Raw genomic sequence first — 17,620 nt, forward strand, 5'->3', positions numbered from 1 at the left:
ACTGACAACTACAGCTGTTATTGACTGAGCTTCATGCAACTTGTTTGTACTGCTCTGCCCTTTGTCTAGGTTTCAAAATACTGAATTTTGTATTAATGCTTCAGAATTTGCAGCATCACTGTGAGCTGCAGTAATGTAAGAGGAAAGAAAGGATACTGCAAGCTAAGACATAGAGGGCTATTAAAGCTGTATGAGGATTTGGACAGCATCCAGTCATACCTGAGTCTCTGTAATCAGTAATGTCTTTCCCCTTCCTTTAGGGTTAGGTGCATTAAAGTAAAAATCAAACAATTTATTCTAGACCTGGTGGAGGTGAGAGTAAGATGATCTCTCCCTCAGGCAGAATGTTTTCCTGGGTTCTACAGGAACAGAGTAGCAAATAGATCATGGAGCATCTCCTAACTCAGACTGTAATTCAGTTTTCCATTCAAGCTCTTCAGTAGTGATCTGTCTTGATGGTTGACACCACTGTTCTGTTTCTTTGTAATACCATTTGCCTCTTTAAAGGTGATTTCCTTTAAAAAGTAAATGCATAGTGAAAACTACTCCAACGTGGAATGCATATTTTTTATAATAAGAAAAAGTGTTTGTGCTTTCAAGGTAGAAAAGGTCTCTATATGTGCATGTGCTAAAGCATCTCTTTGGTTTTAATTAATCTTCAAAAATAATTAATATAGTTGACTTTGCTGTAGAAGCTGCTGGACAGATGCAATACATGTCAAGGTGCAAGTTTTAAATCATTTGCAAAGTGAATATGCATAGAGAGTTTATATGTAGAAATGTATTTAGAGCTTGAAAAGTTACTTCTGGAAGTCAACAAGTCAGATAACCCAGAACAAACAAACACAAATCATGTCCCTTAAATACTATGTGAACTAATGCATATGCTGCCTAATTCAGTTCTGACTCCTGATGACAACTTCAGAGAGAAATAGAATATTTATTGTAGGGGTCGTAGTAGTGTAGAGAAATGGCTGAAACATTTTGAATTGTTACTATGTTAAACTAACTGGCTTAAAAAAGTTAGAGATACAAATATAGTGGAGGACAACGCCTATTGGAAGTTCAGAGCCCCTCTGAGGAAATGGAAAACGTGATGCAAAAATTATTTCAGAAATAAAACAGCAATATTTTTGCTTTCCATATAACAGTCATCAGGCATGCAGGTGAATATCCTTATTGGGAAAACAATTAACTAGCCAGTGCTCTTAAGTGTCTGCTCAGACAGAAAGGTTTTGCATCTTAGTGTTATGAAAAGTGTGTTCCGAAACCACTCTCTGGCACCACTCTCTGCCTCCATCAGCTTCCCTACCAAAGAAGTAATTGCTTTCCCCCCAGTTCATTAATTTTCTACCTACCGTGCCACCAAATTATTGATTTCTTCCCTCACAGCCAATCAAATCTAGCTCTCCTTCAATTTGCCCATTTTCTGCTCTACAAGGGCCCATAATTGCGCGGTGTCTTTCCCATCAACTCTCACCACCACATTGCCTGAGGCGCTCATCTTTAACAGCTGAAAACTGATATAAGTCAGGGTATTGCTCAACATGGTCACAGCATAAAGATAGGACTTCTCCTTCTTTCTGCCCATCAAAAGCTATTACTCGGCATAAACCTACAAAGACAGGCTATTACTTCTGCTTACTGTTAATTGTTTCTTCAGATAAGACATACCATTTACGTGGTGTCATGCTGTTCCATTTTACAAGTATGGATGCCAGCTTAACAGAGTTTTACCATGAAGGGAATTAAACTGTCAGAACATCTCTACACTTGTATGCCATGGCACTAAGTTCTCGAGTTTAGCATGAAATAATAGACAATCACTTTAAGAACAAAAAACCCCAAAGCCTCCCTTTTGTAGTAATTGCATTGTTTATGTACTGCCAAATTAATAGGAAAGGGAGATGATTAGCAATCAAACTGCAAGTGTCCCAAGATATCCTCCTTTGTACTAACACGTGGGAATGGGCCAGAATCTGACATAATCTTTGCATTTCATATCAGCTATAACAAAATCCCTAAATCTATTCAGGGTCCATCTCTGTTTCTAGAAGAGCAGAGCAGGTTTGATCCGTCTATGTGCATGGGTGTACATGTTTGTATTTTAACATTTTGTGGTGCAAGGCAGTTAAATTAGTTGATACTTTCCACTATAACTCTGTATTTACTCTTTGTGAGGGTCATTTCAGTTCTCACTGTTACTGGAGGATGTTATTTGAATTTGATGGTTTAATTTTAATTGTTTCTTACCATATTGGATTCTGTCTATGCACCTAATGTGTTCCAAAATTACGTAGTTAGTGGCTTCAAATTGCACCTATTTTGAGTAAATTAGTTTGGGATATGCGAAAGTTAGCAGCAGCCCCTGCAGAACTGTCAGCTCCACTCAGGGCTGGTGAACATTCACCTTCATGCTTGTTTACAAGTAGCACTCATAGCAATAGACACTTGGATGACAAGTGGAACTTGAGCAACTCTAATGATAGAAGTATGAGGACTCTGCGATGATTTATGAATCCTCTCTGGAACTCCTGTGGTAAAAAATAAGGTGTTAAGTGGTTTATTTTAGATAACCCAAAGTATTCCGTAGGATTTTAATAATGGTGATAAAATCTCTAATTCAGTTTCTTTTCTAAATTTCTGTCTGATAGCAATTTATGACCTCTGCTAATTGCATAATTTTTTATAAATCACTGGTGAGCTCTAGTGTAATTTCAGTTGTAGTTTTTCTTCTGTACATGAAATATAAAAAATTAACCTGAGGTTTCAGAGTATTTGACATAAAAGATAGAAAATATTAGAACTAGAGAATGGATTACAGAGAAATCTCTCTCCCCTGTGTCCCCTCCCCCCCCATTTTGTGTTGTTTTGGAGGGTTTTTTGTTTGTGTTTTCTTTAAGAGTATCATTAAAAGTACTTTATAATAGAGAAATGTTCCCTGAGCTCCCAGTCTGCACATTCCAGCTTCATTCCTCAGTTCCTTTACTTATTATTTTTCCTATACAAGGCTTCAACTCTTCTTTCTTGTCCTCCCTTCCCAATGGTTATTATCCTACCTTATATATTTTTCCTCACTTATTTCTTTACTGTTTTCCCATGTTGCTGATTTTTTTTTTCCTTTTGCTTTTTCCACAGTTCTCTAGAAGTAACTGCACAAGTCAGTTAGCTTGTAATTATTATGAGAAGCAAACTAGGAATGGAACAACAATAATAAAGGGATTTCTGTGTGGGTGTCCAAAAATCATAAAGCAGCACCTATACACTCGAGTGCGTGTCTCGCTTCACCTTTTAGTATTACCAAGGGTAAAATAAAACTGGTTCTTATTTGTTTTCACTCCTCCAGGAGCAAACCCCTGCCTAAACTAGTCTGAATAAAAATAGTGAGGAGTTCTTATCACAGCTGTAGCCACTGCTACCTGAAAATCATTATAACTTGATCATTCTTATGAATCTCTTTATGTTACTAGCTAAAGGATTGTCAACTTTTCAACCAAAAAATACCAACCCTTCAAGGACAGTGGTACAATCTGACTTCTAAACTAGATATCTCTTTTAAAAGCATGGGATAACTGTGATACAAGAAGCCATGTTCTCTTTTTTGTAGCTTACCCTCTTTTTTATTTTTTATTTAAAAAGGAATTTTTCTTCCATTGCAGGTGATAATATATGGATGACTTGTCCACTTCCTAAACAATTATTGTGTTTCCACTTCCATGTATAGCTGGTTAATGCATTATAAAGCCTGAAGTGACAGCTATGGTTATGTAGAGCAATTTTTAGACTGCAGACTTTCCTGAATTAATTCCTATTTGAATTTGAATGTATTACTATTTTTAGGAACAATCTTTAAAATTTTCAAATCATGGGGAATCCATTGCCAATTATGATTAATTAAGCAGTAAAGAAACTGGCATCAGAATAAATTTTGCTGCTTGCTTCAATTCTGAATTTGTCTCACTTGCTCTTCATCCTCGCATCTTACAATTTTGTCTGCTGGATATAACAACTTCTTCTAAAATTTCTCTTTCCCATGGAAAGGTACAGGAAACATATTCATTTTTCAGCTTTCTCTGATCTTGGCCCTAATTCTTCCCTTATTAGACATGGTAGTCAACTAATCATTCTCATAGTGCAGCTGGAGGTCCCTCCAGTTTTATCAGCTGTGGATAGTAGCACTGCACTGAGCATCTGGGAGCTATCACCAGATCAAGCATCAAGCACCATGATCTTATGTTATCACTTGGCTTACATTCGGTGTTCCTGTTCATATATCTAATTAGACCTGCTGACTAAGCAGCACAGCCTAACTCCTGTTCACTTAATTGTTCACTATCAGTCCCCCTTCAGAAGTTGCTTTGAGAAAAAAAAAATCCCCTGTCCTATTTATGTGACTGGAGGTGCGATGGCCTATTTTCCACAGCCAAAGATCAGTCAAACACCACCAAAAGGTCCATACCTGAGGATGTGACTTAAAAGAACAACTCAAAGCAACTCTGCTGGGTTTTTTTCCTGACCAGCATTGACTGCGATGGTCTGAGGCTTAGCACTCTGTACTCGTTCCTGCTCTTGAAGACCAGCAACAAATAATTCCCTACTGAGGCAAGACCAAGAGGTCAAAAGAGTATATATGAATATCATCTTGCTTGCAGCAAGTGGGTCTGATAATCACCTGTACCTTTAAATGTACAATATTTTGGGCATTTCTTCAGGTGACATAATGTATGTTTCAATGACTAAGAAAACACTTGGACATCTATGAATTGCAGTTACTGTTGGAGTCTTTGCCTGCAAAGATAGCAAATAGAGCATTCATCATCCAATTCCTGTAGTCCTGTTTGATTTTGAGGTTGATGGGAATATTGCCATAGAACAATTAGCCCAATATTGTTATTTTAATTTGGACATGCCTTATTTTCTTTTCATTGACATCCATCATGTTCTAAAATAGAGGACATTTTCACCTACTGTTGCAAATGCTATTTAACTACACCTATTTGCTTGGGGTTTTTTTATGCTTTCTCCATTTCTAACTTTATTTCAAAGTGCACAAGCAAGAATTCCCTGTGAGCCTGCTGCAACCAGATCTCTTTCTAGTTTTCCTGCACTCCAATTTGAAAGGCTATTACGATCTCCCCCTATTTTGGGGCTGTCATTTTGGATAAACCACCTGCAAAGACCAGCAGTGTCATTGGGGGTGAATCAGTCCGCAGGGGACAGTGCCAGGCTGAATGACTTCACCCTCACCCAAAATTCTCGTTAACTGCAGTTTCCTTGATGCTTGCCCCCTGATAGACGTGAGGAAAGAGCTGTGCACTTTTTTCTTTAACTCAATATGTGGTATTACCAAACCTCCGTTTATCATCATTGACCAGTGGGATTTGCAATGTTCAACAACTAAATCAGACAATTTTTCTGTGAAGCTCCTTCTGTTGGCTAGGATTTGTTGGGTGCTTATTTAGAAACACTAATCATTTTCTCTCTGAGAGCAGCAAGTACAACCTGCTTTCCCTAGAACAATTATTTATAACACAGAAGATCTAGAAAATATTTTCCATCATTGTTATATATAACACTGTGCCAGCATCAAATCCTCCAATTCAACAATGTTCACATGACACTGGGATAAACTTTCCAGAAAATTCATCCTTTGCCAGTTATCATTTCTTTAAAAAAAAAACAAAACACACCCAAAAACCTGAGGTACATGACTTCTACTAGTCATTTCTTTACTAAATTGTGATGCCAGAGCAAAGAACTATCTGAAACTCAACTAAAAGGACACCTGGGAGACTTCAGAGATCTGTTCTTGTTCCTGCTGTAATCCTTGAGATGTGTTCCCCCGAACCAGGTGGGAGCAGAACAGCGTGTGGTGTAACTACAGTGTGTGGGTGTGGTAAATTCACATCCTCCCAAATTATGCTGTATTACCTCTTCCTCCCACGGAAACACCATTATTGAACTGACTGAGGAGAGAGAAGGTAGAAAAAGCCTCTCGTAATTTCCTTCATCACAGGCAGATAAAGCTTGGAAGCAGGACGGCTCATAGAAGTGATGTGGAGATTGCTGCCCCGCAGCTTCCACATGTACGTGTTGGGCAGGGGGAAGACTCTGCTAATTCTTACCAAGCATAGCCCCCAGCTGTACTTCAGAAAGCTTTGTGAAACCTTCTTGGCTCAGAGATTTAGGCTGATTTCTTGAAGAAATGTGATTCTCTTGTCCTCTGAGGTCCTCCCTCATCATCTCCTGCCCCAACAAAACAGAGATAGCAAAGTACAAAAACCCCATTAGTGCCTCATTGAGGGAAACACTGTAAAGTGAGTTCAGACCTCAAACCCCACTGACCTCACAGGGAAGAGACACTTTGCTTCTTCCTGCATCACTGGTAAAGATTTTATCAATTAGATAACAATACAGTTAATGTGTCTTGTGTATTGCAAGTGCTTTCAGTGGCATGTTTAATAAAATTATATTTCTATAAAACGTAGGCCTTGACTATAATTAAACTGAGCCATCCATAAAGATACCAGTAGATAATTTAGTTGCAAAGAGCTATGTTTTGCAGCAAGTAGGGATTTGTTTTCAGTAGGGAAAGCAACCTATTGATTTAGACACGTTCTGCTAAAAATACGAGTGTTACTGCTGTTTGTTCTTTGTGAATAGGGTTGAGTACCTTTTATGTTTTATTCAAGCCTCCAATAATTATCAAAGGATTTCATTTTAAAATGTTTTACAATTCAATGAAGTACAGAATTCACATGGTTTACTTAGTTTCTTTCAAAAATATTTTCTCTGTGAAAGCTACCTTGCCTTCCTGTGGCTCAGGGTATTACAGTTCTCATTTTGTGAGGGGAAAACTGAGTCTATGTGCAAACTTCAAATAGTTGGTTTTCTTTGGGTGAGAATATAGGCTTTTATTACAAAGCCCAGATTTTTCAGAGTACTGAAGCACAGCTGGTGTTCTTTCAATGGGGGAAGTTGATGTTTCAAATTCTTGGAACCTTCAGAATGTTTTGAGATTGATCCTGTGTTTTTTCATGGTAAACTGGATTATTCAGAGGAATGCTACTAATGAGAAAGCAAGCTTGTCATTTCTCCAACTGTAGCGTGACATACACAATAACAATCAGACACAACCTGATTACAATTTGCTGTTTTTTATGCGTACACATACCCACAAATATGATATTATATATGTCTTCCCTAGCATATCTAATGAAACACATACATTTTTTGCTGAGAAGCAACAGAAGAAAAACCTATCCTCACACTTCCTTGGAGACAGACCAAAGCAGAAGAAATTCAGAGAGATCAGTACTCTTTTCTTACAACAAGGAAATTCCAAAGCCGCTCTTTGTGCATAGATAATAAATTGCCCAACAGTAGCCCAACAGCTTAATTTAAGACCTGTTCTTCCACAAGCCTCAGTTTTGACACAAGTTAAGATTTAATCTTTTTAATATGTAAACACAAATTTCTGCTTTATAAATAAAAAAAATAATGCTTTGAATTTTGATTAACATTGAATGGCAAAAGAACTCCTCCAGAATAGATAAGTGTCTGCCCAGACAGATGGACACCTGTGCTGCATCACAGGATGAACTTCTGAGTGGTCCTCAGGGTCAGAGCCAGAAAATCCATTTCAAGAACCAGTCAGAAAACTCCATGTATTGATAATTACAGTAGGCTCATTATGATGGAAATGAACTCTAGGGCTGAGCTAAGTATAAAGCTAAATATTTAAGACCTTAAAGATTTAAATCTTTAAATTTAAATCCAATTTAAATCTTTAAATTTAAATCTTTAAATGTAAGGACTAATACCAATTAAGATTTGAGAACTCAGACAAGTGTTAAGAGTTAAGCTTGCTGGCAGCAAACTTTCTACAATGGTTGCCTGCCTCTAGGATACACTGGCCTCCCACAAGCTTCCATTTTCTTCCATTCACACAGACACAGTTTGTAGAACCAATCTTTGCCTCTGATGTTCTTTCCCTATTTTTGAACTATTTCTGACATCTGCCATTCTAAATAATTATTCTTAGGCTGATATTTACCTCTGAGTTTACCTTGAGGTGCTGATGGAAAATTCCATAGGAAAGCAAATTGCATTACCACTGACAGAACAGCTTAAGTAATATAGATAATACATAAGTCATAATGAAAAGAGTGATACTGATTTTGCAGTGGTGGGTGTTAGTTAATTTTAGAGAGATACTGAATTGCTTGTCTCGTTAAGTATCATGCTATATTCTGAGATAGGTATTTGGAAAACAACTTCACCTCTATAAATGTCAGCTTCTGCAGCAAAGTTCCTAGTCGGGTTTGAACTTCTCCCTCCAAGGCTGCTCCCTGCCTATTATTTTTACCATGAGACAGGCAGGTATTGGCGAGACATCTGAAAAGGTGCACAACAGTCTTGGACTTGGAAGAAAGAGCCCACTGAAGTTCATGAGCTTGCAATCACTAGTGTAATGCTTTTTGCCCTGGGTTTCATTCGGCATCCTAAAACGTATTATACTGAAGATACAAAATGATTCAAAATAGTGACTCTTACGCAGGGGGGCATGCACTCAATGACAGCCATCTGATGTGACCATTATTTGCTTGCTCCTTTAACTTGAGGTTACAGTATTCCCCTTTTTCCATAGTAATGCACGTGGCCTCAGTTCAAGAAATAAGAAAAAATCCAGAGCAACAGTAATAAAAAGTCCAATTTTTTTCCAAATAAAGCCTCAGTAAGTGATGGTCTGAATGAATGAAGCTTTATAAATATGATAAAGAATACAAACCCACTGTCAAGCATGTCACCTGGCCATAAAAAGAACCTGTCAGACAGAGCTGAGAACAGTTTGGAAGAATCAGTATCAGAATTCCGGCAAAAGATAGAATAAATGAAAAAAGTTTGAAATGGTAAGAAATTAATTATTTGCCATTTTAAAGGAGCTTTGCTTTCCTGATTTTATTAATTTATCACTGAGCCAATACACTTTCTGCTAGTACAAGAGCAAGGAAAGCTTTCTTTTCCATATAATAGGAGACTTTCAGAAATACTTTACTTTTTCCTAAGAATTTTACTCAACTACTTGAAGAAATCGTACACACATCCGTGTCACAAAAATTGGTTTCAGACAATTGAGAAGTTGCTGAAAATTTTTCACTTGCAAATTAAATAGTTAATTATGCTAATCTCTGAAAAGAAGTGACAATAAAGTAATCACATTTCTGGTCTCTACGCTGTCATTTTTTTCAGCTATCTAATGGTTTAAAAAGTAATATGCATTACTAGTTTTACTTTCTGCTTTGAAGCTTCATTCTCTGAGAGCAAGTCAATTTTACTGTAGCTTCTGTTCCTGACAACCTATTAAAAATAGCTAAAATGGTTTACAGAATTAGTTTAGTCTTCAGTCAAAATTAAAATGATTCATACCTAAAGCAATGGACAGCACACGGAAAAATAGAAAGGTTCCTATCAAGAAGGCTTGGGGTGAGAAGACATGTTACATGTTGATGTTCAGCCAAGTAGTAAGCAGTGTGATTGCTAACTTTTTTTGTTTTTAATAGTTTGATGCAGACAGAGATGAAGAAGAAGTGTTCTTTGACATAAGTTCGGCAGTTGACAATAAACTATTTGCAAACAAAGAGGCTGCAGCAGGTGAGTTAACGTAAGATTTAGAGAACCACATTTTTTATACAGCATTTGACATTGGTGGCATGCCTTTTTCATGTTCCTCAAGCATGGATGTATGTACTGTAGCAAAGTCTTGACCAACCTCAAACAGTTGCACAATGAAGGACAAACAAAATCTCTTTAGACTGGAAACTTCATACAACCCACCTAACATCTTGTTTATCTACAAGCTCATCTTAAAATACTATGGATAGTCCACTAAAAAACTACATCATCAATACAGAAACCTTAGAAGTTGATGAACTCCAGTTCTCAGCTATCTGTTTCAGTTCCAGATGATGCCTCAGTGTTCACCAGAAAACCAGTCTTATGAGATTAATGATCATACTTCCACCCTAATAATTGGTAATAATTCTGAAACTGTGTGTGAATATGTCAGGCATTTGGGGGGTTTATTTATTTATATATTTATTATTTGTGCTTACTGAGGCTTGAATATCTTCAAAGAAAAAGCCTTTGAGGGACAAAGGATTGCAAAAAGAGTTGAAGCTAAAAATCAAAGCACTGAAAATCCGTAACATCTGTCAGAAATATTTTGCTTGAGGGGAACAGGAAAATATTGCTTGGTAACTTCACAACTTTTTCTTTTTACAGATGGCATCCCTGGCTGCCTGCCAAGTAGACCATGAGGGTTATATAGGTAGATGAGGTCATAAATGTCCTGTGAAACAGTACACAAAAAGAAAATTCTAGGTGAAATATTTTACTGTAAAAATTACTAGCTTTATTAAAACAAAGATTAGATATGTATAGTAGAGAAAATCGTGTATCTGATCTCTCCTCTGTTTAAGGGAAAACTCATCTGCCATAAATTGGCAGACAGGGTAGCTTCAGTTGTTTGTAATCTGGGGGCTGCCAAGGAAGGAGGAGTTGGTGAAGCACAGTGAAGTCTAGTAGTAGGAGTACATCTATTATCTCTTTTTGACAGAGGGGGGATTACTTTTTTCTACTAGCAAGATGTTTGCAAAGAGCAGTGCTTCAGACAGAAAGATTAGGTTCTATTTTGAAGTTCTGAAAGGGGTTCCAAGCTAGCTAGCCTACAAAACCCACCCACAGGGCTATTTTTGATAATGTTCAAAATGAGATAAAGATGAATTATCAAGGCAGTGGGGGTGGGGGGTTGAGAATGATAAAATGTGCATTAGCTAAAAAAACAGGTTTCTAGTGGTCAGCTTCGAGATAAGATGCACACAAGAATAAAGACTACTAGCTTTCTCCGTTAAGTGGCACGCTTACCTCTTTTGTGCTTAACTTTATTCCAGGAGACAAGAGATTGATTCCAAACCTAAAACAGCATTCCCACTGTTTAGTATTATATTGATAATTACCTGCGGATTCCCTAATTAAACAAGCTAAGTACTGAATAGCAAGAAGAGGAAAGAAGTGGCATAAAGGTGCTAGCTCTGACAACCAGATTGACAAAAGCTAAACAATTTGCACAAATTGGTTGTGATTCTGGATGAGTTCCAGTCACTTCCTCGAAAGTCTGATCTGCTTAATAAATTCCTCACCAAAATAATTGGAGAGCTATGAGCTTTATCAGAAGCCATGCCACAATCATCTAATTAGTGCCTAACCTGAGCACCAGTAACAGTAAGGAGATTTGAAGTAGGATTTCTAGAGATCCTATGAGACCAGATATTTAATTTCTAGAGGTCACAATTCCAGGATTGCCTTGATCTCACTTTTTGTCTTTTAATCTTATTAGTGATATTGCAATATATTTTGGTTCCTGGTGGCTAACATAAACATAGTATTTCTAATATTTTCATGCCTCCACATCAATCTAATTCATGGTATACCTGTAAAACCCAGTTGTAATCAACTGTGTAACAATATATGCTGAAAGAAAACAACTGAATATTTTTACAGATTAAAATACAATTTTCTCATTGTTGCCTTCAACAACATATTAGGACTGTTGCTAAGAGCAACAACCTGTCATGAAACTCAACAGTGTAAGGTTGCAATAAAATTTGTATTAGAAGCATCTTACTGAGAGCAAAATTAAAATGTAATCATTCTAATGCTAATCAGTCCTTCAGTAAATTATTTCTATTATATTCCACTTGAAATTTATCTCCTAAGCATTTTTCTTGCCCAAGTGCTTATATGCAACATGCATTAATTGAGTTGTTAGATGGTGCTTCAGTGCATGTTCCATAACATAAAAAGACATTTTTATTTTATTGAGCTTAAACATGCTATTAAGAGAAGCAACATGTTTCACAGGATAGTCTTAGATTACTTTTATGACAGTCAGTGTTGAACAGTGCAAATACTACAGTTGTTAAAATATGAGTATGGGCATATTTGAGCCAATGAACCATACTGAATAGAATTGCTACCAGGATTTTAAATAAGTAATGGATTTAAGCAAGGATTGGAAATACATTAGCTGATTTGCCAAAACACAAATGGTCCAAGGAGCAGACTTAATTAACTTACATGATGGGGTATAGCTACCTTGGAATGGGAAATTAAATCAGCTGCAGATAAATTTAGACAGATCAGTACAATTTAGTTTCATTGTATAAATTAATTTAGTGAACTGTGAAAAAGTAATGCTTGACATTTGCATTCATGAAAACTTAAGGATGAACACACTTTCAGAGGAAGTGACACGCACCCAGGCTCAGAACACTGAAATGTTTTACAGGACCAGAGACATTTACGGCCACGATGCCCCTGGGTTCTGGGGAGCATTTCTGCGGTAGGAATCACACACCTGGCCGTAACAGCCATACCCTCCCAGCTTTCCATGACCGATCCGGCACAATTCAGCTTAGGAGCAACAAACAGTATGTAAAATACAGCATAAAATTTACAAGTACAGCCTCATGGTGAAGGAAGCAACTGAGCACAGCCCTGTACCCCTCCAGGAGCAGGGGAATCATTCTCCCTGCCTGTCAGAGCTGGCAGGGGTAGCTCCTGTCAGCACACCCTTGTACAACTGCAGCCACCTATTAATTCAGCTCGTCCCTCTGTGCTGTGCCATTGGACCTTCTTGGGTTCCTAGCAAGACAAACCTTTATGAATGATGCCTTCAGTGTTAAGATACAAAGCCTAGCAAAAAAAGGGAATGCATTCTAGCCAATCTGCTCTTTCTTTTTTCAGCAGCCTGCTCCTCCCTGGAGAGCTGATTATTCAGTTAATGGGGATTTAATAAAAACTTCCAACTGATTTATTTTTTAATTGTGCAGTACTGTACCTAAAATATCATCTCTGTGGTTTTTCCCCAAGGGAAACCCCAGGGCACATGAAAATGACCAAGTTTCCCTTACCTTAACTTTATGCATGCACTGAAATTGAGGAAGCATATTTTAAGTCATACGAGTACCTTTTCAGATCAGGTGCTTGCAAGCTATTTCTCCATAGCAGCAGAGCTTTCATGTTGGTTGTTTTTTTTTTTTTTAAACTGTTGAGTTGCCCCTGTTGAAATTGATACAGTTACTCAGATCATTTGCAATAGGTTCATAAAAGCACAAAAAAGCTCTAAGTTAACCAAGAGCTAAGATTATCTGGTGGTGCAACGGGGCATCCCATTGAAAGGAATTAGGACAATTCAGACTGTAAGACTTTCCTCCTAATGGTAAACAAGTATTAATTTTTTTTTTATAGCCTAGTTCTCAGTGTACTAAGTTATAAAAGGAAAAACAATGCAACTCAGAAAAGGCAATGAAACTTATGATCAACTGTTTTGTTGTCAGAGTGTGAGATGTGCAGCCTGCAGACTCATTGAAAGCAGCAGGGCATGTTTGCTTCCAAATGCTTTAACCAATCCTCCTCTTTTCCTTAACCCAGCATTTTGTGTTTCTCCTTTGATAGCTGAACATTGCCACAACTTTTACATAAAATGTTGCCGATTGAAACTCGGGCTTAGAAAACCTAAGTTGAGTTTTGAATTATCCACTCTTTCTAAAACTCTCCCCTTGGCTTTAGCCTTGTCAGTAGCTTTACCTGCCACCAGGATTACTGACTCCCAGTACCTTGCAAAGTGGCTATCTGGTACACTTCTGCTGCCACACATACTAGCGATTAGTTAGCAAACCTGTTGTCCTCCCCTAGAAAACCTGTTTTAGCAAGATTTAGTCCAAACTCAGCAAAATATGTTCCCTCGAACAACAAACTGAGCTGGAGGATAGAAAACTACTCATGCTTATTCATACTGCACCAGGGATATTGCAAGTACTTTTGTATGTCCCCTCATTACTTTATCTTGTCCTGGGAGTAGCCATTTGCTTCAATTCATTTCTGATAGGTTTGTCTTGAGGCAATTTGAGAAGGGTAGAGAAGTCTGTATACAGTTCAGTGATAGATGGTTATGGATTTTGTTAGTTTTCATTGAACCAAGAAAGAAAAGACACGTATTTTCAATTTTCCTGACCTTCCTTGAAAACACCCTAGAAAGGAGCTATGCTTCTCCAAGGAAACTGATGTCCTAGTTCAAAAAAAAAAGGCCTTAACATGCTTGACCACATTAAAATTGTATAACCATTATGGCTTTTATCACTTAAGATATATTATGCATGAGTATTCATTTTCAGCCTGACCTTTACATTTAAGTTTGCAGCACCGTATTTCATATTAACATTTCTGGCTAAGTATACATACTGCTCGCAGTAGTTAAGTGACAGTTAATCAAATACTTGCACACAAGTGCCTTTAAAAGTGATTGATGTGTCAAGATAGGCCAGTGCTGGTGACGACCGAGGCTTAGTTAAATTATATTATCAACAATGACACAATGTTAAGAGTGGGATATCAGCTATCAAAAAATTAAGATTCTCTCAGCAGCTGTAAATCTATTTGGTTGCATATATCTTTTACAGACAGGTATTTTCAAAAGACCATGAAGTGTATATGTCAGAGAACATGCTGCATATATACATGTGACATTCTATGGTAACAAGAGTATAATCCTTTTCTGTTATTTTTTTGGTAGCAATCTGATAAAGTATACATGAACATTAGAGGAAAAAAGAAAAACAAACCAAAAACACTGGCAGATGGTAGACCCAGGTCTTTCCCTGGTATCTCTTACGTAGTCCAAAGAGTTGCATCAAAGATGAATTTGGCACCAACGGTAATATGGATTGCAAATTAAGACACCCTAGAATCATCATCTCTACCAAGTAGTTACGGTTTTAGTCATCATGACATCTAGTTCCTCTCCTCTGTTCTCTTAGTGATGTTTAGTTCACCACCTACATAAATTATTACTATGTAAACTTTAAAAGCAAACAAAAGCAGATAATACATAAATGCATCTGGCACAAACTGAGATGCAAAATCTGTTATTGATAGTGCTTGTTAGAGAGCCACCCATACAAACATCTGTAATGGTGAGAAAACAACTCCAGGTCAGCAGTAGTCTTAAAACTATGTATCCTCGATGCCAGTGCTTGCAGGAACCAGGTAGAGACACCTGTAACCCAGGAAGGAGGGAGTTGTTTTCTCTTCCTCATCAGTGATCTTGTCTGACTGGGGACATGAGGGCACAAAACAAAGCACATCTTACACTTCCCCTGGTGTTACCTGTTGTTCCCCACATGAAGATAGTGATTGGACTCACCTGTGGCTACAGGCTGCTTACAATTTTTAGATCTCTGTCTATCACTACAGTATTTTTGTTATTGTAATTTTAATAATGCTGTGAAAAATACTCCTGTAGTCACACACCTATTGACATTTTAATGCGTGTGGAATATGCGCAGGATTTGGTTTAGGGCTGCACCATCTGGAGGGCACAGGAGACTGTTTCCTTCCTCAGTGCCCAGGAATGAGATAGTCTGAATGGGCTGATAATGCCAGAATATGAATATGATGTACATGCTACACCCTTCCTATGTTTATACAGAAAGATGATTAGTGGTTTATCCTCCCATTCTGGTTGAGCGATGACTACCCCCCACATGACTGCTTGAAATACCAAGCCCAATTTCTGTTATCCTGCACCTTCAGCAGTTCAGCTGAAGCTAAACTGTAAAGCTCAGCCAGGTCCAGGCTTCTCAGCAACTGAATTTTGTCATCCTAAGTGCAAGCCTTGGAAAGGGGTAGGATAGGAATGGGGACTGTGGCTGCTGGAAGCGTGCTGCTTTGGTCCCACATCAACATCGCTCCAGGATCCTTATCTGCTAATCGCCAATTAGTCAGTATTTCCTTTCTCTTTCTTAAACATGGTTTGTAGTCTCCCCTGAGCCAAAATCCCTGTGGCAATTTTACAATTACGAGTCATGGCACGCAGAACACCCTGCCCAAGAAACTTGCAATCTAGCTGAAACAACTCACCATTTAGTATAACCATTCCTTATTAAGATCTGTGGTAGCTTTTATGGATGCTTTGAAGGCTTTTTTAATGGAATACCATTCACCCGGGTACTCTAGCACATCTGAATGGTTCCTTGGATCACAGTTTTTGCATACATACAGACAACTGGAAATATTATAGTGTTCCATCACATAAAGTGAACATTTCCAATCCATTTCTAAAGTCTAATTTTCTTTACTATTTTAGGGCCAAATGAACTTCATTGCAGTCTGATTATGGATTCTAGAGATGCTGTTTATACAGAATTTGACTTTGAAGACCAGGTAATTTTTTGTATATATATGGCCTCTCTCTAGACAGTTTTGTAGTTTATGTACATACTATGCTATACAGTTTGTCTGAACAGGGTGGTGGAACTTTAAGGGTACCTAAGCCAAAGGGCTTTTTAACTGTAATATTAGTAAAATCATGATACACAGAGGTTGCTTTCTGGTTATGAGAAAAGAGTGAGTATTATTGTGGTATTAAGAGCCCATATCTTCCATTACTGCATGTTGCTGAGTTTCCTCCACAGATTTTAAAATGTTGGCAAACATGACAAATAGAATTGTTGGAATGCACTGTAAGTCTACTGTATATTTAAGAAGAGGGAGTAAAACATTTTTCAGAAGAGAGGCATGAAAGTACAAAAAGTGTGAAATGTAACTAAAAACAAAATCAAACATTCTCCCCTTGAAAAAGAAAAGTGCTTTTAAGAATAGAACAACAACAAATGCTTACAGTGTGTTGAAACCAGCCTTTCTACTGATCCCATTCTATCCACATCTAAAAACTAAATTTTGATAGTGTTTTCCTTGTACATAGGAAGAAAGAAGGCTAGAGAGGGGAAAAACGGTTGTATACATCTTTCCCCTCTAATCTTCACCTCAGCACTGGTAAGGCCACATCTGGAGTACTGTGTCCAGTTCTGGGCTCACCGGTACAACATAGAATCATAGAATCATTTAGGTTGGAAAAGACCTTTAAGATCATCCAGTCCAACCATTAACCTACACTACCAAGTCCACACTAAACCAATCAAGGGTAGACTAGACTAAACCATGTCCCGAAGTGCCACATCTACCCGTTTGTTGAACACTTCCAGGGATGGTGACTCCACCACCTCTCTGGGCAGCCTGTTCCAATTCTTGACCACTCTTTCCATGAAGAAATTTTTCCTAATTTCCAACCTAAACCTCCCCTGGCACAGCTTGAGCCCATTTCCTCTCATCCTATCGTTAACTACTTGGGAGAAGAGCCCAACACCCACCTCACTACAACCTCCTTTCAGGTAGTTGTAGAGAGCGATAAGGTCTCCCCTCAGCCTCCTCTTCTCTAGGCTAAACAACCCCAGTTCCCTCAGCCGCTCCTCATAAGGCCTGTGCTCCAAACCCTTCACCAGCTTCGTTGCCCTTCTCTGGACACGCTCCAGCACCTCAATGTCTTTCTTGTATTGAGGGGCCCAAAACTGGACACAGTATTCCAGGTGCGGCCTCACCAGTGCCGACTACAGGGGAACAATCACCTCCCTGCTCCTGCTGGCCACACTATTCCTGATACAAGCCAGGATGCTGTTGGCCTTCTTGACCACCTGGGCACACTGCTGGCTCATGTTCAGCC

General features: G+C 38.2%; 1 protein-coding gene across 2 annotated transcripts in view; it reads left to right on the forward strand.

The window, feature by feature from the left end:
• The window catches only part of AK5 (adenylate kinase 5), a 95,235-nt gene that overhangs the window by 38,809 nt on the left and 38,806 nt on the right, over positions 1-17,620 (forward strand). For both annotated transcript variants that reach the window (XM_075710978.1, XM_075710979.1), the window contains exons 7-8: positions 9,564-9,654; positions 16,208-16,284. In XM_075710978.1, coding sequence (XP_075567093.1) covers positions 9,564-9,654; positions 16,208-16,284 — 168 coding nt within the window. The remainder of the gene's footprint in view (positions 1-9,563; positions 9,655-16,207; positions 16,285-17,620) is intronic.

The sequence above is a fragment of the Pelecanus crispus genome, chromosome 5, assembly GCF_030463565.1.
Source record: "Pelecanus crispus isolate bPelCri1 chromosome 5, bPelCri1.pri, whole genome shotgun sequence".
NCBI classification, from domain to species: domain Eukaryota; kingdom Metazoa; phylum Chordata; class Aves; order Pelecaniformes; family Pelecanidae; genus Pelecanus; species Pelecanus crispus.